At 38.2% G+C, this 21,410-nt stretch overlaps 1 protein-coding gene across 3 annotated transcripts in view; it reads left to right on the forward strand.

Moving 5' to 3' along the window:
• Positions 1-20,974, forward strand: part of LOC119650373 — a 76,115-nt gene extending 55,141 nt beyond the window's left edge. The window contains exons 3-6 of one of the 3 annotated variants that reach the window (XM_038053105.1): positions 8,444-8,591; positions 8,654-8,919; positions 15,711-15,916; positions 20,496-20,974. In XM_038053105.1, coding sequence (XP_037909033.1) covers positions 8,444-8,591; positions 8,654-8,919; positions 15,711-15,916; positions 20,496-20,756 — 881 coding nt within the window. In that variant the 3' untranslated portion in view covers positions 20,757-20,974. The remainder of the gene's footprint in view (positions 1-8,443; positions 8,592-8,653; positions 8,920-15,710; positions 15,917-20,495) is intronic. The other 2 variants (XM_038053108.1, XM_038053106.1) reach the window with 2 other exon arrangements.
• Positions 20,975-21,410: the final 436 nt, after the last annotated feature.

A 21,410-nucleotide genomic window follows, 5' to 3' on the forward strand; every position in this document is an offset into this window, starting at 1 on the left:
CAGGGCAGAGCACGCTAAATAGACTTTCTTCTAACGTTGTCGAGAACTTCTCCAAGTTGATACAGAGCAGTTGAAGCAGAGATCTGAACTCCGCACAATTGAAATGACATATAGGGATCAGTGGTGGCCTAGTAGACTATCCTGACCGGAGACAACCAAGAGGGAAGAGCTATCCCAAAAACCCTAAACCGCCTACAAATATTGAAGCTCAATCGAAGTCTTCCGTCGACAGGTGCATGCATGCATGCCAGGCTTGGAAATGTAGGGAAGGAGGAAGTCTTTTGTGTACTTTGATTCCTAACGTGTCATTTAACAAAACTTCACGTGTCCCTCAATCGATGCGTGGGTCAGCACCGGGTTTAGGAAAATGTAATCAACATGGGACCGCGCTTGCAGCTAACAAATAGTCAACACGCGAGCCAAATTAGAAAGATTGCTGCGGTTGATAGACGCGGCTTTTGAGGTTCTCGCCCTACCTTTGCATTCTTAGGTCATTACATTGGAGAATGGCCCTTATTCAAGGAGAGTTTTGCGGAGTTAGAGGGGAATAGAGAAGTTCTCAAGTCAAAGAGAGATTTGTTTCTTCTTCATATTTGTATTGTGCATTGTGAACAAAAATTAAAAACGAGAAAATAGAATCAAATGAAAAAATGGTATTTAAAAACCGACCGAAATAAAATAAATAAAAAATAATATAACATACCAATAAATATTAGAATCTGATTGAACACCCCTTACCCAGAGCTTTATTATCAGAAAGAAAAAAAATGTATAAATATAAATTCAGAGGTTTAGTCCAATTATATAGTTGTCTTTTCGTGACTAAAGTCAGGTTTCTCCCTAGCGTCATTAAATTTTAAATTGAATACAAAATTAATTATTCAATCGTCTGCAGTTATTTACCGATTGGAAACTTTGAGCAACGAAACCCCCACTAGTTAGAATAACATAATTTTACTACCATTTAGAACTAACCCTCGAATCAGTTAACTGATTAACTTCTATATGAATTTATGTCATTTGTTGTCATTCTAATTAATCTACAAAGACAACTTCTTCAAACAGTTGTTTACATTACAGTTCCTTTTCCACCTATTTATAAAATTTTAATCAGATCGCACATATCAAGTATTGATTGATGTCTTTTTCTCGAAAATTTTGACAATCTAAAGTCGGGTTGGCTTGACACTGCTAATTACAACCCTCACCCGCTATCAATTAATTTCAATTCGCCATATTTATTTAGATTCTTATTCTCCCATTGACGTTTCTCGCACTCCAAAACTAAAATCCTTTCAACCCTTTCAACGGAACTAACCTCTTATCCGAAATCACTCGCTGTTCCCAACGAATACACGTGAAAATCGTGTCAACACCCTTTTAGCAAGCGTCACATCGATCACTTGAACAAAAACGCCACCCCTAAACGCACTTTCTCCGTTGTTGTTCGATCTCCTCCTCTGCCGAAGGTAATTATTGATCAACAGGTCTCAGTAATTCACGACTTCTGTTATAAGGCAGAACTCCACTCCTCCCAAAAGGAAAAGAGATCTGTTCTGCCGCGTCCAGCTGATCACTTGCTCAACCAATTATTCTTTTGCAAACCCCGATCTTCAACTTCCAATTACAAGTCGTTGCGCAAAAGCAGAAATGCATAAACTTTGTCCATTTTATATATAACAAGCCGGGAAACCGGAAGCTAGACGCTTCAGGTATGAAAGGTTTTGTGTATTTCTTTTATAAAGAGATTTGGGTGTGCATTTGTCCCATTAGCATCTAGCACGTAAAATATGCATATATTATGTAAAAATATCCACTTTCAAGTGATATTGACATTCATAGTCTCGAATTTACAGAGAAGCGACAGCTTTGACCTAGTATTACTTTGTTAGTAATAGTGCGATTTTCACCAAATTTGGCAAGATCATGCTCTATGCTGTAGCCTATATTGTTGAAAAGTTTTGTGATTCTAGGGTGAACCTAAGGGGGGTTTTCTTGTCAATTACTAAAAATTATAGTAATGTACTATTATTAACTTTATTTGAACATGTATCGTTATGGAGGGTATTTGGGAGCCTAGGCACCATATAGTGACAGCCCCCTAATTTTTTTTAGATTTTTCGGTTTGGTAGTTTCTGAGAACGGGTTCGTTAAAAAAATGATCACTTTCAACCCCCCGAACCCCCCACCTTTTCAACAAATGTCAAAACTAAGACCGGCTTCGAAAAGTACTAATCGAGACCTTTAATTTGATACCCCACGTGACTATATTTGATGAAAAAAAAATTTACACCCTCCCTTTGCATGTATGGGGACCCCCCCTTAAATTCGTCGCAAAAGGATGTAACTCACTATATGCGTGAGAGTTCACAGTTCCCACCTTTCTACCAAATTTGGTGCCAATCGCTGCAACCGTCTCCGAGAAAAATGCGTGTGACGGACAGACAGACAGACAGTAAACCGATTTTAATAAGGTTTTGTTTTACAAACAAAACCTTAAAAATCAATTGTTGTTCGTTAGTCTCGCTAAAACTCGAGAACGGCTGAACGGATTTACCTTATCTTGGTTTTGAAATGTCCGTGGAGGTGTAGGGAAGGTTTAAAAGGTGAGAAAAATTCGAATAATTGCCGGTAAAACCCTGAAAACAGCACTTTTCTCCTTCCCATATAAACGTTTAGAGTCAATTTGAACTTTATTGATATTCACTAACCTCATATTACAGCTATGAAACGGACAAATTTTTGAACACAAAGACAAAACCTTATTAAAATCGGTTTACTGTCTGTCCGTCTGTCTGTCTGTCCGTCACACGCATTTTTCTCGGAGACGATTATAGCGATTGGCACCAAATTTGGTAGAAAGGTGGGAACTATGAACGTTCACGCATATAGTGAGTTACGTCCTTTTACGTCGAATTTAAGGGGGGTCCCCATACATGCAAAAGGGGGGTCTAAATTTTTCTTTCATCAAACATAGTCATGTGGGGTATCAAATTAAAGGTCTCGGTTAGTACTTTTCGAAGCCGTTTTTAGTTTTGCCATTTGGTGTAAAGGTGGGGAGTGCGGGGGGTTGAAAGTGACCATTTTTTTAACGAACCCATTCTCAGAAACTACCCAACCGAAAAATCTGGAAAAAATCAGGGGGCGGCCACTATATAGTGCCTAGGCTCCCAAATACCCTCCATACCGATACTTGTTCAAATAAAGTCAATAATAGTACATTACTATAATTTTTAGTAATTGGCAGGAAAACCCCCTTTAAGTTCACCCTAGAATCACAAAATTTTGCAGCAATATAGACTACAGCATAGAGCATAATCCTGCCAAAATCGCACTATTACTAACAAAGTTATACTAGGTCAAAACTGTCGCTCCTCTGCAAATTTAAGACTATGAATGTCAATATCACTTGAAAGTGGATATTTTCACATAATATGTGAACGTGCTACATGCTAATGGGACAAATGCACACCCAAATTCCTTTATAAAAGAAATACAAAAAACCTTTAATACCTGAAGCGTCTAGCTTCCGGTTTCCCGACTTATTGTTTTAAGTGAGCGAAAAATTTTCTCAGTTTGATTATTTACAATTTATTATGCCGAGGAGATGACAACCTGACTTACGTCGTCGTAGTCAATCAAATGTGCGAAGAGCTACCTCACGTGCTAACCGCACTGATGACCAGAGAGAGACAGGTCAAGAAAATAGTCGTATTGCTATGTCAGAATTGCGTTATTTAGTGAGTGGTAATGAAGTAGTTAGGCTTAGAATGCAACGAGTTCGTGCACATCAAACACAACAACAGCAATCACGACATAATGAAATTGATCGAATCCGCAGACGGAATGCTTCACAATATACTTTTTTACTAAATACGGATTTGTTTCGTTTGTTTTAAAATTATTTTATACAAAAGTTTAGGGTCTTTTATTTATCGATTGAGGCAGTACGAAGTCTGCCGGGTCAGCTAGTTTGATTATAAAAAGAAAACGCTATCAATGCGCCGCCCAGAAACAGACAGCGGCTAGAGTGCGCTGAATCATCCTTGTTTGTTGTTATTAAATACAAATTGGAATTTCTTCAAATGGAAACGGGTTTTTAAGTTTAGATGAAAGCTACCGATGGTTGCTACAGGTTGGATATAAATAAATGTCAGGATGGGAATTGGGAAACTGAAAGGAGTAAATTGGGAAAGTTAGGGGTTCTTAGAACTAGAGACTACGTATTATTATTGCATTCTCTCGTCAGATAGGCCCTGGACAAGGCGAAACAAATTTCGTATATGTCGCAAACCCATGGACACCATACATTGCTACGCCTGGATTTAAAGGATGTTGATACGGTCAGCGCGTTATCACATAAAAGGTTAAACCAAAAAGTACCACTTTGGCGATTCTTTTTTAGCAATGTTAATACGATAATTTGCCCCAGAGAGAGCATCGAGCCCAGCAGTTTTTCCCACTTGAGAGCTGGAATTTTATTGTTCGCGATTCTCAGCGCGCTAGTATGGTGACTAGCGCACTTCTGTTTCGTATAGCTGAAAGAAAACTCCTAAATCCACTCCGGATCGCAGCGTGGTATAACTGATAAGATGCACGTCGCCGATCAATCAATTGGGCTTAGGACAGGTACTATGCTAGAACAATATGTCGCAGAAGACAAGGGGTTGAAACTTGAGGAAAGCTCTGAACTATTGATCAATATCACGACAGTCCGCAGGCAGTATTTCCTCAGCATATATCTGAGGAAGATGTTATCGAGGTCAAAGTTAAAATTCAGATCGTCCACCTCGATCACAGTGTGACTATTAAGAAGTCTCCTTCAGCCTTATCAATTTCGTTGGGATACCAAATTTTCTCATGGCCGTGTACAGTTTTACCCTGGCTATGCTGTGATAGGCGGCTTAAAAGTCGATGAAAAGATGGTGCAACTAATGTCCATATTACAACAGTTTTCCCATCTCTTGCCGCACAGAAAATGTCTGCTGATTGCCTTGAGTGTAGCCTCTTTGGTATCTGGCAATCCGGCCTAGCAAGATAGTTGAGAGTATTTTATAGATGGTACTCAGCAACGTGATACAGACAGATAATCCCCCTTTGGCTCAATGAGTTGTTCTGTCGTGTTTTTAAGGAGAGCAAGCAATATCTGCAACCAAGTGAGGACTATAATATGCGATTTAAATACCTCAGATCAATGCTCTCACCCCATTGCGAACTGCGCTATTTGGACGAATTGGTGCTCCATAACAAATGTCATTACATTACCAATGCTGATTTGAGTCAGCCTAACAATATCCTGCCCCAATAAGTCAAAAGAATTTCTCTCCTCGTGAAACGCTGCTTCCAGTCAAGGAGTGTTCTGTGTGGGGTAGACTTTGGGGATTGGTTTCATGTCCTCTGTATCTGTCCAGCATACTGCGACATCCGTAATCTAGACGACATAGGCGTTTAGATAGTGGACAGCATCTATGATTTAAGCCGGTAACTAACAGTGATGCGCTTCAATGCTAACAGTGATGCGCTTCAATGCACTAATAACACGCGCATGTTGCCTTCCGGCGACGATGAGAGTTCCTCTTCCTGGTTATGCCGTGGACGGCCTCCAGTCCCTTGTATTTTGTGTTAGTGTTATCTTGTAATGTCTTATGTGTTGTGCAGAGCGGTAGTTGTCACGAAGCCTCACCGGAGGTTATCTGGTATCATGCACAGCGAGATGACCCTCTGAAAGCATATGTTCCAAAAGAATTCCTGGAGGATTTGCTCTCGGTCCCGTTATTTGCGGTTGACTCCTTTCAGTTTCATGGTTATCTTGGTTGTGCTCATATTGCAGGTAGAACTGCTTGTGGGTTGAAGCGTGGAGTTGCACATAACTTAGGTAGTACGCTGTAGTATTATGTGGGCCTCGCTTCCACTTGTATGAATGCTGAACCTCCGCTTAGTATAAACCAGTCCCACTGTGCCAGTCACCACAGATGCGATGAAATTTTATCATTAATAGAGACCGGGAATGTCTTGCTGATACAAGGAATCCATTTCTTAAATTTCCATACACTTTGGAATTAACCCCAGCGGAGACCTGAGTCTAAAGGTGATGAAGAGTTCTTCGACGAGTATTGATCTTCTTCCCAGCAGTGCGGGATGGTATGTTTGATATCAACGTTTCTGCCCCCATCAGTTCTTGGCTACCAGCTTACATTATGACCGCAAGTCGATTATGCTTGCTGATGACGACTGGATTGTGGGTCTACAAATGATGAAGTGGTACTGGGCTGCAACCTGTTGTACAGTCCGGGAGTATGTTGCGGGGAGCGCTCCACGAATTTTTGGATAATAAGGGGTAGTTGGAGCTTGTACTCGCTTTTGCGTAGTAACTTCGCAGACGAGCAGATAATTAAAAGGTATATAATATCTACATATTATTCCATATATATTATATATTCAATAGATACATATATATATTCAGTCGTTTCATCCGCCTACCTGCACTTTTTAAAGTGATCGCCATAGATTGTAACGGTACAGTTCCAATGGGCGAAATCATGCCCTTGGTAATTGTACATCTAGATGTTGAGCCACCCAAGACTCTCAAGTCACCTTTTGGTGAATGAAGTCATTGCTAGTTCCGTCTGCCTTTTGGTGATTTTGACCCTCGAAATTAATGCACTGCTCATCTTGCTAGCTAGTGAACTCTGTGTGAATTACATTACCATGCCGGCGAAGATGTCTTTTGCGCAATTTTTCCACGGTGGGTGCACCAATATCGATCGCGGGTGTCCTCATTTCTAGTGGGGCCATGGCATGTTGCACCACTGACCTTCATCTTCATTACCACTAGGTGTCATTCATTGCCTTCGGTAGTCGGCCAGCACTCGAAACCATAGAGGCTGACAGTTTGAACCTAACTGCGGCAAATTTTAAATTTGAAACGTTCATTGGTGCAATGATCGCAATGAATCCCAGTTGTGTAATGCCATTTCAGCCATGTTGTGTTGATGGGGGAAGCAACAAAGAGGCAAAGAATTCAAGGTTGTCGACGAACTGCAACCATGGATAGATGAAGATGGTGGCGGAGTCATGGATAAAAAGCGGGAATAGTAATAGTAGGGAGCCAAGTATGGAACCTTGGGGAACATCAGAGGAGGGAAAGAAGGAACGGGATAAGAGTATATGCGAAGAAACTCTGCAAGAGCGGTCTGAGAAGTAAAAGGGGGGGGGCGGGAGGGGGAATAGAGAAATTGAGCAGACAATTTACACATTGTGGTGAACGGTATCGAAGGCTTTGTTGAAATCCTCTGTTGTGAATAAAGACATTTAACAACGAAGTTGGTAAAGACTAAATGATTTGAAGCAGTAGGTCGATGTACCATGAAACCAAGCTGCCCTTTCAGGATGATAAGGGTCTGTTTCCAAAGATGAGGAAAGTACCATTCTTCTAAAATTTGCTGAAGATAATAGCCAGAAGGATGGAAATGTGTTGTTTATAGTTAAAAGGAAGGGGTTAGGAAATCTATTGGAACCAGGTCGGACGTTGCTCCTGAGATTATCAATGAGGAACTCAACTAAGGAAAGCCTGAGATGAGGAATAGCGAGAGATTTGGAGCAGTCTGGAGGCGTAGAGGACGCAGTGGTTGAGGGAGTAAACGTAAACATCGATGAACGGGCAGAACAAATAAGATTACAGGACAGTTGTGGCGAGTTGGCAGTGGAATTAGCAAAGTTAATGGAAGAAAGGAAGGATTAGGGGGTTTACGGAAATGGTGAGTGTGGGACCAAGTTTCGGGTTATTATAAAAAGTGCCAAGATGTGCTCCCAGTTGATCTACGTTAAGGCTGAGGTGAAACCGTCAAGGTTGGCTTCCCGAAAGCTGAACTTAACAGATTTACTTGCAGTTTTGTCGTCTAAGCGAAGAAGTTCTGCTTCAAATTCAAGTGAGCGGTGGTTAGCGTCAAGTTTTGCATACGGGGATGGGCGAGAAAATAGTGAGGAGGTTGTTAAGAAAAATAGCGAGAGTTCGGCCCAAGAAGTTTTTGGAGGTGTTGAAATTTTGCAAAATGAGAAGTAAGGATCAAACAGTACAAACTTAATGTGAAACAGATTTTCAGAAACTACCCAACACTTATATGAAATCTGGGCTTGAATAGGCCTAATACGCCCCATTCACATTTACCTTTTTTTTAATTTGACCATGAAAATATTTAGCATCATTCTAAAACACCATTCTTTGCGGTAGCATGAAAAAAAATACAGGAAAATTTCGTCAAGATCTCTCCATCAAAATTACAATGAATTGATGAATAATTATATCTGAACTTTCTTACATTACAAATATTGTTGAGGATCTTAAGTACTGGTAAAGCACAGTTGCATTGCATGCTTGGGGCAAATGATTGTTACTTTTAATTTTAGAAATATAGAATTTTTCTAACACTACTTCTTGTTTTAGATGAAGTCAACACTGAAATTGTCGCGAAATTCCAATCGAGAGGATTCAGCGCCAGTGATAAAGTGAAAGAAAAGACCCAATCAATTTTTGAAAATATCGAGACAGGAGTTTCGGACATTAAAGACTTTGCAGAATCAACTGCCAACGAGTTCGTATTGCACCCATTCACTGTGAATTTTCTATAAAATTTAACGAATTCTTTCATTTTAGATTACTTGGACGTGAAGACGACGAGCAGGACATTGAATATGACTTTGACGATAGTCTCGAACTTGACATTGATGATGCTGATGAGAAGAAGAAAGGCGGAGGCAACAAGATCAAGAAGAAGAAGAAGAAACCCTTTCAAGGTGCTATTACCTCTCATGACGATGATGATGGTACTGATGATGTAGAATTAGCAGCAGACTTGCTGGGTGGACTTGGAGGAGGACACGGAATTAAATTGCCGCTCAAACATGGTAGAAGTCTTGGAGGTGTGTTTGGGGGTTATGTGTTGCATCGGCTTGCTTTATGTTTTCACATTTGCTTTTTTACACATTTTCTTTCTTTTCCACGATTATGTTATATGTTTGATGTTAGCTGTGTATCAGTGTCTTAACACTGCTGTTGAGAGGCTTACAGTGAGTGGAAGGACTGGTGACACTACCACATCAAGCATTTAATACTTTCAGGTTTTCTTATTACAGATTTTATTTTCATATTACAATTGGCATGAAACGATGAGTACACAACATTTTTGAAGGTTTGAGAGGAATCTTCTAGTGAATTTAGACAAGGGTGCATGATACCTTAAATTTGGCACAAACACCAAATTAGACTACAGAACACTATAGACAACCATTAGAATTTATAGCGTAGCTCAGCACGATCTCAATGTGTGAATTCTTCTACTATTTTGCATGTTATCGATTGAATTCAGGTCTAGCTACTAGCATACTGAGTTGTTTCCTTTTTAATCATTCTTTGATCTAGTGCGATAGTTGTTTATTCTAGGGAATAATTTAAACTTAAAATTTAACGTCATGTTAAATGGCGGAACAAAAAGCGTTCAAATAAACTTTTAGCTTTCATAAATACTTCAACTAGTTAATATGGTTTTCTATGCCATTCCAAATGAAATGAAGGTCATGATTATCAAGCTATTTCACAATTGCGAATGAAAGTATTATATTATGCAGAGCCACGTCCATTACTAATACTATTATTGTCCAAGTTAGACCTTTTCCAGGGTTTCATTTTTTGAGTGGGGGCAAAAATAGTAAAAGTTTCGTTTCTACTGTCTTCGCACTCAAAATAGTTCAATTGTCCATCTAGGAATTAATTACTTGCCTTCTTGTCATAAGGGTTTACATTTTACATTATTGATTGAATGACTGGAGAAAGCTTAAAGATAGTTGATGATGCTTTAATCAAATAATAAATCGCTTCTCTGCGGCCTGACGAATTTATTGAAATTAAAAGAGTATGCCATTAGTATAGTATAGTATTGGCGGTGGAACTTGAGCCGCCTGGAAAGAATTTAACGATATCCTCTTCCCTGCCTCTCTGAGAACTTGTTATTTGTAATGTTATCAAGCATGAAAAGCTTTTGATAATATTTACTGGTATACATTTTAAATTAAGTGTGCCTCGTGTTCAGAGAGAGTAGAACTTATTTTAACATAGTCTCTTCTCCATATGTCATGTTATTACTCATGCTACTATCCCCCTAGTGTATTTTAGGTTCCAGATAAGGTGAGGCAATCTACATAGAGGACAGTAATCTACTTTCAGGCCTATCAGTGTCCTTACTTTGAGTTTATATACGGACTTGCTAGGTTTGCAGTCTATCGCTATTTCCCATCAATGAACTAGTTACTTAGTTTCTCAATCTCTTTTGTATCTGCGGATTTGCTAGCTCTAAGTATATACATGGTTGTCATTCACCCCTTGGGATTTAGAACGTCAACCACACCTACGCACCATCGTTCGCGGTTATCTGAAATGCTCTTCAGCTCCCCCAACGACTTCCAAAGGCGCTCGCACTCCTCCTTTACTGTTTTCTGCTAAATGCCCTTGCGGCGACCAACCCGTCAGCTACCTTGGGAGAGCCGTTTCCACTGCCTGGCGTTACTATAAATTGCGATTGATATCCTCCTTTTGCAAGCGCATCGATTGCCATATACTCTACATTTAATTAAGTCCATGTCATCAGCATGTTAAAATTTTTTTGACCTTTCCACATTGAAGTAAAAACAAACCATTATGGCATTCTGATTGTTAGGAGAAATATAGAGCCTAGCATGTTTTACATAGGTATATTGCATATAATGATTCTTGAAATATAGCAGTGTGTTGGCCACGATACATCCATCTGTCACTTTACGCCCCTGCCCTATTTTCCATATTTTTTGGCTTCTCATATGACTGCTCTACAGGACTTTGAATCTTCCCAAATTATTGAGGCCTCGACTTTAGAATCCCAGTACAACTTTGGGCTTGTATCTTTCTGGATGATATTATCGTGCCTGCGAGCCGCAAGTGCCCATATGTCAGTTAGTTGGAATCCCTATGATAAAAATCATCTCTTTAATAAGATTTAAGGTTGGTAGATACTTACTCAGTATAATTGCCAGATTCTGAATTAAAACTAAGCGAGTGACGGTGAATCTCCAGAGGCATATTGGGAAATAATTATTTTGCGGTGTTCACGATATTTTGCAATCACACAAATCAAAATGCATTTGTTGAAAAAGATGTTTTCTGTGGTAATCCTGCAAGAATTTTTTGACGATTTTTCAATTTTTCGTTGCACTTGGAAGTCAAAAACCCGATATTTGCTAAAGAATCGGCTAACTTAACCAAATTTTAAATTAATAAATATTCAAAAAAAAAATCTCCTATCAGGAGAATTATATGAAGAAGCACTATGCAAAATTTCAAAACGATAGGACTTTGCACACTAAAAACCTAGCCTGGAGCAACGGACGTTCAAATACTCATAACTTCGTCAAGCTTACCCCGATTGACTTGAAATTTCGACACAATATTCTTGAGATAAAAATGCCCTATTCTCCCCCGCCCCCTAAATAAGTTGCTTCCACTACCAAGCGTTTTAGTGGCTGATATCCGTGACTCAACAGGAATGTTATCGAAAAACCGCCGTTTGTTGTGAAAATCTGTTTCCATTCTATTAGTTTCTTGAAAACTGTTCTACAAGATTTTCCCGGTTAGTAGACATGCTGAATGGGAGCAGGAAATAGATTTTCTTTAAGAGTTCCTCGAATAACTTCTCTAAAATTTTGGCAAGAAGGTTAGACTGGTTGCCCTTGATTTGATCCTACCCTTCTTTCGTTAGGAAGATCCTTTTCACCTGCCTCCATACCGTCACCATTAACCGTGCGCAACATTGGCTTCGCTAGTTTCCGTTTCACGGAAAAAACGGTTAGCCATTTTGTCTGAGTTTTATGGTAGTTGTGGTTGTGCCCATATCGCGGGCAGAGCTCCACGTGTGCTCAAGCGTAGAGTTGTGCTCTGAACTCGGAAGTCGTACCCCTTAGTTGCGGCAAAGGTGTTAGATAGGACTCCCATTCACTTGTATGGACACTGAACTTGCATTTAGTACAAATCAGCACCGCTATGCCAGTCACGGCGGCATCCTTATAAGTACTGCCATATTATGTTTGATAAAAAAATTAATTAAGGTATTCATTTCTCTTTTGCTTTCAAATGCATTCTCTTCCGTATACGCATGTTTACCAACGGTTTCTTGGAGAATATTGATTTATCATCAGATTCTTGATCTATATTGCATGTAGTGCAGCTCGTGAACTATAGGGAAAGTAGGCCGATACCATAAGTAGACCCACTCATTCATTTTCGCCATCTTTGCCTCCAAAGTGCTCATAGATTCTGTTTTCGCCGCCGCTACCTTCAGTTTGTGCTGCCATTTTCTGATTTTCTTGAAGATTAGCTGAAGAAGCTAAGATAACCTTTCAAATTTATGGTGTCAAGTGCCCTCAGGTTATTGTCATTATTCTTAAGACTATGTGAAATCCCTTCATCTAGGTAGCTGAATTGTGAGCCGAGGCCCACGTTTACTTCAAGCAAAATTTCTTTTCTTGCTTTGCCAGAATAAGTTTTACTTCTGATTATCTTTTAAATCCGACTGCCATTTGTAGGGGGATGATTATACCGAAAGAAAACAATGAAGCAATTACAATATAATTAGGTGTGAGGTTTAGTCGCTTTTTTACAAATCACTAAAAAAAATGTGTACTGGAGGGTGTATTTTAGGAAGGCTTCTGGAATCAGTACATCAATGCAAGTACATCAAAATACTATTCGACGAACTATATAACCATCGTGGAGTTAGGAAAGTTGCATTACCATCATCAACAGAACCACAACCATTGCCTGGTATGGATCTGCTGCAATTGAAAGTTTTAGACGCCTGATTTCCCAGCAAAATCGTCCCAGTATTCTCAACAAATTTTTGACGTCTTGGCACACGCTACCTAAAGCAAGATCCGCCACGTTGAGTCCTGCCATAGATGTTCCCCTTATAGACTTTCGAGTAGGGTTCCGATCAAGTGTATGTTCACGATATCGCAATTATGTAGACTCGTCCATTAGGTAGAAAAGTAGGTTCTGTCTGCTGCCAACGGCCGTAGGCAGGCGTTTGACTCTGTAGTTAGCCAGCCCATTGTCGTTGTTTCCGGTGGTAATGATACCACGCCACAAAATTACGTTGGCTAGCCACAACTAACCTGAAGATTATTTCTTCTTTGTGGGCTTTTGCGTTTGCAGATGCATTCTTGCTTCTTGCATTTACAAATTCCTTTGAACAGAAAAGTGACTTTGTGCTCCAATCTTAACTAGAAATTCTGACATGATTTAATGACAAGCATTGAGTTGCTCTTATGTGCCTTCAAAATGCCAATATTGGCATTTTTCTTTAAACTTGTTGTTTTTCTCTTCAGTTAAATTTAGGATAGGTGATTTCACGGAGGTTTTACTGGTTTGTTACAAATTTTAAATTTTAGGTTTAATCAGTTAAAATTATTTTTAATAAGAAGCTGTGAAAGGATTTCTTTCAGGAGACACTCTTTTTAATAGCGGTATGTTGGGGCTCTCTCTTCACTTTAAGGTGTAAAACCTTTCTTTTCGCGTATATTTCGGCTCCTATGGTTCTGCCAGTTTACAGCATTTTCTATTTTAGCAACTAGATCTGGGTGAAGTTTCAAGACATTGTGTTGAAAAAGTTTGTTTTGCGCGTTTTCCTCAGATCATAATAGCTACATTATCGCTTTAGATTTGACAGAAGAAGCTAAATTGCAAATTTTTTTCGAAAACAACATATTATAGTTGAATAAGTGTGATATTTTAACTTTAATTTGATCTCATCTCAGTTGAATTTGTTCTTATTTTCTTTATTTTCTTTATGCTCCTAGTGGCACACTGCCCCGTATAATTTCCGAAAGAGTATGGTTATGGAAATTTCTAATAAAAAGCCTCTTAAAAGACGAATGTTGAGTTTCTTCGAACTTGCGAATTTTCCATTTAGAAGTAGTCAGAAGGAAGGTTAGTCGCCTTTTTAAATAACTTGAGTGTTTAATCTAAAAAGAGGGGTCCGTGGACCACAAGAATGCAAGTAAGTTGCTTCTCAATTGGTCTGGCCTATCAGAAAGTTTATGCAGACCCGGGATTCCCTCATTTCTCAAACGAAAAAAAGTCTCTTCGGCCTGATTTACGCCTGAACACAAGCCGCTTTTCATTTGAATATAATTCGCATCCACGACCACATTTTTTGCAGTCATGTATATATATGAAGGGGTTAGGTAGCGTCTGATAAGTTTTCTTTGACTTCACCCTCCCTTTGAATAAAAGTACTTGTACTCCGGAACAAGTTAAAAGTAAGAATTTCGGGCTGGTAGCGCCTGTCTCACAGGTTTGGACATTTCGTTTATGGCAACTAGCAGCACTTAAAGGGGGAGACTAAAATAACGGATAGATTTTAAGTCACGAGAAGCCATAAATTCTTACAATTGAAATCATCTTAAGGAAGCTTTGAGGTATGGCGTTAATCAATTATATGATGTAACTCATAAAAGATACAAAGTTTTACTTTGAGAAATATTTTAGATATATACGACAGATGCCAAATCTTCTAACCATATACTGCCACATAACGTGAACTGACTCCAGATTAACTTCGGTGTTGATCAACTCAGAAACAAAAGTGGTCGATTATATCAAGAGATAATAATCAGTAATTTTTGGAAAACTTGATTTACAAGCTGATTAGGTTTCCACCTGGTCTAAAAAACCTAAAGTTATGCCAATGCTTTGATCGATTTAAGTCGGTCAAAATAGTGAAACCTTTTTTGGGAATATACAGAAGAATCTACTGCGCAATATTGCATGTAAAAATTCCGATAATCAAATAATCGTCAATTTCTTCGAGAGATAATAAATTGTCCCTTTTCTGAGGTGAATGTAAACTCAAATCAATACATATATTTATTACCATCAAATATTTAAAATGTGAGCATCGTACTCGCTTAAAGGTAAAAACGTCTAGAAGAAAGACGTCTATATGGAGTTGGATGGAGGAGGAGGGTTAAGGGCCCCACAAGAGACAAAAATACCAGTCAATCTGAATTAAATAACACGAAATTGAGATTTAATTACTAATGAGAAGAAGTAACACTATGCACAATCTTCCTAACAAAATAAAAGACTCAAACGAGTAACTTGGATTCGTCTTTCGAATATTGTTTTATTTCCGCTATATTTAACAACATATTACGTTCAAAACCAAACTTTCGTGGCCTGCAGAAGAAAGTGACAACAATATTACCATATTATCTTTATACTACGTTTTATACTACATTTATACTACGTTTTTTCATTTCTTGCAAAGATTTTTTCAGCTTTTCCTTCGAACTTATTTGCCCTTTTCGGCTTTATTGCAATGAAAATTAGTTATAATAGTATCATTAAATCTGCAAAAATTTAGATTTGTGATTTTAACACCACTGTTTGTCTGCATCTTCACTTGAGTGATTCTTAACCTATGTTTGTCGTGTGATTTTTAACCCGATAATCTAGCTAGTTCAATTGCATTGGAATGCAGAAATTGCATTGTAGTTCAATGTAATGAAATTTAGTGAAAATAATCAAAAATAACCATTGTGTTTTGCAGAATGACTAATTGGAATGCTGGCAATAATTAATTGTTTACAAAATGCTAATTCCACCTCTTTTTTATTTTCTAATTTAGTGACCCGAGGAAAGAAAAAGAAGAAGAAGAAGGCTATCATGAAGATTCTAATGATTGGATCCGTAATCAAATCTAAGATTGAATTATTACTGAAATTATTATCGGCGCATCTGCAAATCAAATTCTTCGCTATTTCTGTGATCGGTTTGCTTCTCAACTTAGTCAGGTTTTGGTTAGATATCAAGGGTGGACATGGACCTCAGAAGGTAAGTTCGCTGAATGTGATCCGGCAAATGCTGAATTCTTTCCATGTGCTGACTCTGAAAATTTCTTAACCGAAAAGCTTCACCTACTTTTCAACATGTGTGAGCTTCGTTGCTTTGTGACTAAATTTATTTTTGGCTTTCTTATTTCAAAAAGCGTACTTGATTTTGTGAGATTAAAAAAGCGCTAAATAATTATGGTTTACTGATTTTTCGAAATTTATTGAGCTTCAAAAATGGGTTATTTTATTTACACTTTATCCATTAAAGACAATGATTGAATGGAAAATAATGCCAAGCTTTATTTGATATGGGTTTTAAATTTGAAAGTAAAACAAATATTTATGTAAACCTCTCCACGAATAAGACAGAAAACAATCCAAATTTTAATCTCGTTTAATTTGTAACTTTTATCGATCTGTTCAATTTGTGTCTGCTTTAATATAACTTATTACTACATTGCTTCGGCCACTAAGATAAATACTCAAAGAAAATTGTGGGAATAATAAGCACAAATGGCATCTGCTATGTAATAATACTTTCCTTTTAATTATGCGATAACTATAAACGAATTTTCACAACTTGATTTTTCAAAATATCATAAATCGCTAGACCCTACTTTTCCTCATCTTCCTGATCATAACCGAATACCAGATCGAAGGAGCCTTTCCTTCAATGATATCAATCATTTATCATCAAGCAAACCAGTTCCACTTTCCGAAAATTATGTTAATTGCGCGTGGAAAACAGATATGTTTAAGGGTTCAATTTACTTTATTGGCGCGCAGAAAAAAATTCAAATTATGCTTATTTATTTGGTTGTTGGTCTAACCTCTTAGAGAGGTTACTAACAAAGAGCTGAAATTCAATAGGGGAGAACACCATTTGATTAGCAATAAAGCATAATAGTGAATAAATGAAGGAAATAGGATTATCAGTAACAATCTTCTACTAGGAACTCAACAATTTAATTAGTTTGGATCGGTACTCTCAGCTAATGGTGAACTGCGCTATGGAATTGCTTTACACATTACTGCAACTGGAGTTTCACTGCTGATACCTTCTTTGCGATTGGCGGGGCAACGAACAACTCAAATCGACAATTTACTACCTCTCGTACACCCTCTGGGATAGCGGACTATCAAAGGCAACGAATGGCTCCTCGCGTTAACATATTCGAAGATGTTTACTTGGGTCCGTTGCGTAACAGACTGTGATCATATCCGAAATGAGGACATCCAAAATCGATCGATATGCATCCAAGGTGAAAAAATTGCAAGATAGGTGTGTTCGATGGTATGTTCACGAAATTTGCTTTGATAAGCACTCACTAGATAAAAATGGCTCACTAGAAAAATGGCCTGGACATGTAAGTTGATGGGAAATGATCCAAAGCTGACTGGAACAGCTATGGCTTGATATTCTAGATTCAGACCAAGTCTTTGACTGCGAAAAGAGGCAAATTCGATCTAGGTATGCCAACTCCATTACGCGGAACAAAGGCTAAAAGGGAACAGATGTACTGGAATATATCATGACATTTTGACTATAGTTCGCCACTGGAATTTCTTTACGGGAAACACCTATTTTATTGTTATGTTTGTCTCGAAGTCCAGAGACTCAGTGTGGTTGATGCCTGTAAGACCCAAACAAGTCGGAATACCCGAAGCTAATACTTAGAGTATAAAGGTTTTGTGTTCACCTTATGTGCGAAACTTTCAACGCACGTTTTTTCATTCGCATATATCTAAAAAAGTTAAAATATGTATTCATACTTCTTTAAAACTACAAGATATACATACATATTCGCTTGGAGCTCAGATTTCCTTTATTTCCATTGCGTCAATGCCATTACTTGATTGACTTTTCGACTTCCCTCTGGATATCCGCCTTTCTCGAGGTTCTTCTTCTAAAAATGGGGGTCAGTAGTCATTTTGATCATTTTAAAAGTTTCATAGTCTACTTTGAAGATTCCCTGATTTTGCCTCCAATGAAACACATCACTGTTTATGAACGAGGTGTCAAAATAAATGTTAATGTCATTAGTGCTAGAATGCAAATGAGTTGACTACGTTAGTGGCAAAATACAAAGATAAACAGAAATTTATCTATATTTTACTTTATCTACGTTTTTTCACACTAACAGCTCAAACATATTTGATAAGCTTGTGTTCTCTGAAGGTAAAGTGTTCTCAAAGACTTTCCGCTAAGCAAATCAAATTTGGTGGCAAGATAGGACTGCTCTATGTGGAATTTAAGAAATTTTTTCTCATCATATACAGTCATGAGTATCAAATGGAAGGTCTCGCTCACTACATTTGAATTCTGGCCTCTGTTCTGATATTTCATGCGAAATGATGGAGAGCGGGGTTGGAAATTGACCATTTCTTTCGCGGATTCTTCTCGAAACCTACCCAACCAGAAAATCTGAAAAGGAAAACACGAAGTTGACACTGTATGGTCCCTGGATTCCGAAATTCCCTCCATACCGATATCTGTTCAAATAAAATTAATAGTACTGCTATATTACTATAATTTTTAGTAATAGACTGTAAAACCGCCCTTACGTTCATCCTAGAATCACAAAATTGCAATAAATGCTATCGGCTTTCTCTGAAGATCTGGGCCAGTTGGAACTAGCCTCCTTGCTCTCATAAGCAGCAGCGGTCGTGGTCTTAGCAATTTGCGGCGCCAAAACGGCACACCGTATCGCTAACTGGGCTCCTCGGAGCGGTCACTGTTACCTACCCATTTACCCATTAGCTGCCATATTAAGTATAAACCCACTAAGTTTGATAAAAAATATTATTAACAAAGTTATGGTAGTTCAAAGTTGCCGCTTCAATAGTACAAATTCTTAAACTTTCAATGTCAATATCACGCTAAATTGAGTGACATAATATAAGCATGTACATTGCGTGCTAGGTACAAATTAAACAAATGTCCACTCCAAATATTTTTGTACAAGAAGTACACGAAACCTTTCATATCTGAAGCGTCCATCGGATCGATGGACTCCGAAACCGTTCAAGCGCCATGAAAGCTGGTAAAGGTTAGATTTTCAACTCCACCTTCGTAGGGGGAGAGAAGTTTATGCAGAGAAGAGAAGCACCGCTCCCCCCCTCCAATCCTGCTGAAAGCTCGTGGCGCTTTTGTTATGTCGTCATAGCAATGTTTATATAACTTTGAACTCCATTTCTCTGACGGAAAGGAGAGGATCAATGGAGAAGCGAGAGATGTTCCCCTTTAAACCCCGATGGAAAATTGCAACGGCATCGTGGCAAAATTTGATATGTCAGCGCCAATCTTAAGAGAAAGGGGATAATTAGGGTAGTGAGAAGAATAAGGTCCTTTTTTAACATCGCCGTGGTGGTCATCCACGTTCAAAGGTTGTGGCGCTCCGAAAAAGGCCTTATTCGTAACAAAAATAAGCTTATTGGTAAAGCGGTCACAACGTCTTAACTTGCTAAGGAGGTGAACGTTGCGATTTTTTAACCACAAAGAGTTTTCATCGGGTATGAAGATGGAAGCCAGGGATTGACTGAAATTCTGAAAATTATTGAAAATATCACCCAAAAAATCGAACATGGAAAATGAACCAAGGCTACACGACAACTGTCAGCCAGTAGAGTTGCTGAAATATCGAAAGAACTAGACTCGCCACTGAGAAAAGCGAAATGCGTGACTTAATAGCTAGCGAGTTAGAGCTTTCACTTTAAGAAGTATCGAAACATCTAAACAACATAGTGTGCGAATTACAAACCTTCAAGCCAAAAGGTCTACTTTGATAGCTGCCATAATTAGCAAAGAGCAAGTGACACAACGTGAAGTTCACAACGCTCACAACAGGTTCGATCAATATTGAGAATAGATCTTCATAAAGCAGCACTCAATTACTTGGAGACTATAATTACAAAATGCACCGAATATCCTCCTATACTATAATTTTGTAATTCCACCCAACGCATTCCTTCTTTTTCGTTTCTTAAAAAAAGTTTGAATCTGAAAAAATTCACAATATGTGACTCCATTTGTGTGGGGTATCAATCTTGCAGGATTTTGACTTTTTAAGCTGTAAAGTTTAGTAAGCATGCTAAAGAAAACAGGATACCAAGCATTCAACATCAAATTTTGCCTTTCAAGAGTTTTTAAACAGCTCTAGCTAGGAATATATTTTTACGGAAACCATGTGATATGAGGAAAAGTTGCACATAATATGTATTTCTTCCATGTTCTCTCATTAACTAGCGTCCCGGAAACGATAGATAGAAAAAACAACATATCTGCGAGCTACATTTTAGAATTGTCCAGCTGGCATTATTTTTCCATAACCCAAATTAAGTCAACTCACAACACTTTGGATTAAATGGGAGAGATTCATTATATGACATGCTTTAAGTGGGCATACTGTAACAAACATACATGACATTTTACCTATTTCTAAGAATATTCGCTTTATATGTGCCAAATGTCCTGTCAATAACTGCAAAACTGAATGTTAACTTTTTTCCAAACTATCCTTTCAATGGCGTTGGTTGTATGTGTGGTGTAATTTTCAAAGAATAAATCTCTCTAACATCAGGTTATCTACTACGAACACGCTCATCACCAGCACCACTATGACGAGCATGATGATTGGGATCATGGCGGTTACTGGAGGCGATCTAACACACCATCTAGTGAATATGCCACGGAGGGGCTCGATGAGGATTCACCCTACTCAAGGGTCGGAAGAAATGATTATTTCCCATCATCACCCTCAGCATCACTACGCTCTTCGCCATCATTGACAGATGCACCGAATCGCATGGCGTACGCGAGACAGATATCGCCGGGAGTTTGAATGCAATAAAGCTGTAATTTAAATTATTAGAAAGTAGAATGTATCTTATTTGAGTTGTCATGTCTTGATCCTTTGCGATCGATTAGTTTTCGGAATTTTTCTTCGAAACGTTCATAGTACATTGTTAATCGCTTCTCTTCCAATGATTCTGTGAGAAGCGAAATAAGTTATTTATTATTATTTATTGTATTTATTATAAATGTAATAAATTATGTAAATTGGCGATCGATAATATAGAAATGTATGTAGTATGTTTGGTTGTTTTTTATCAGAGTACTCAGGTCACCATCACCAGGAAAAAATCGGTAATCAACAGTTCAACAAAGCTTGTCGTGTTAAGTTAAAAGAAAACGTTCCACACCATTCAAAACGCACACAAAACTTTTCCTACAGATGCATCTAATTTTATGGAACTTTAATTTCTTGCAATATATTGGGAATCTTAAGAGTCCTCGCTGTTTTCTTGAGTTAAAAATTACAAATTAAAACTAATATCTTTTGGGATAATTCGCGAATTTTCTACTCTACATTATAGGATATAAGGTTTTCTATTGGAGTTATTTTCATTAACTTGAAGATCACTATAATAAAGTGTCAGCAAAAATGAGCATTTAACACAGGAAAATCGGATATATGGAGGTGACAAAATGAAAA

Source organism: Hermetia illucens, chromosome 2 (genome assembly GCF_905115235.1).
Source record: "Hermetia illucens chromosome 2, iHerIll2.2.curated.20191125, whole genome shotgun sequence".
Classification (NCBI taxonomy): Eukaryota; Metazoa; Arthropoda; class Insecta; order Diptera; family Stratiomyidae; genus Hermetia; species Hermetia illucens.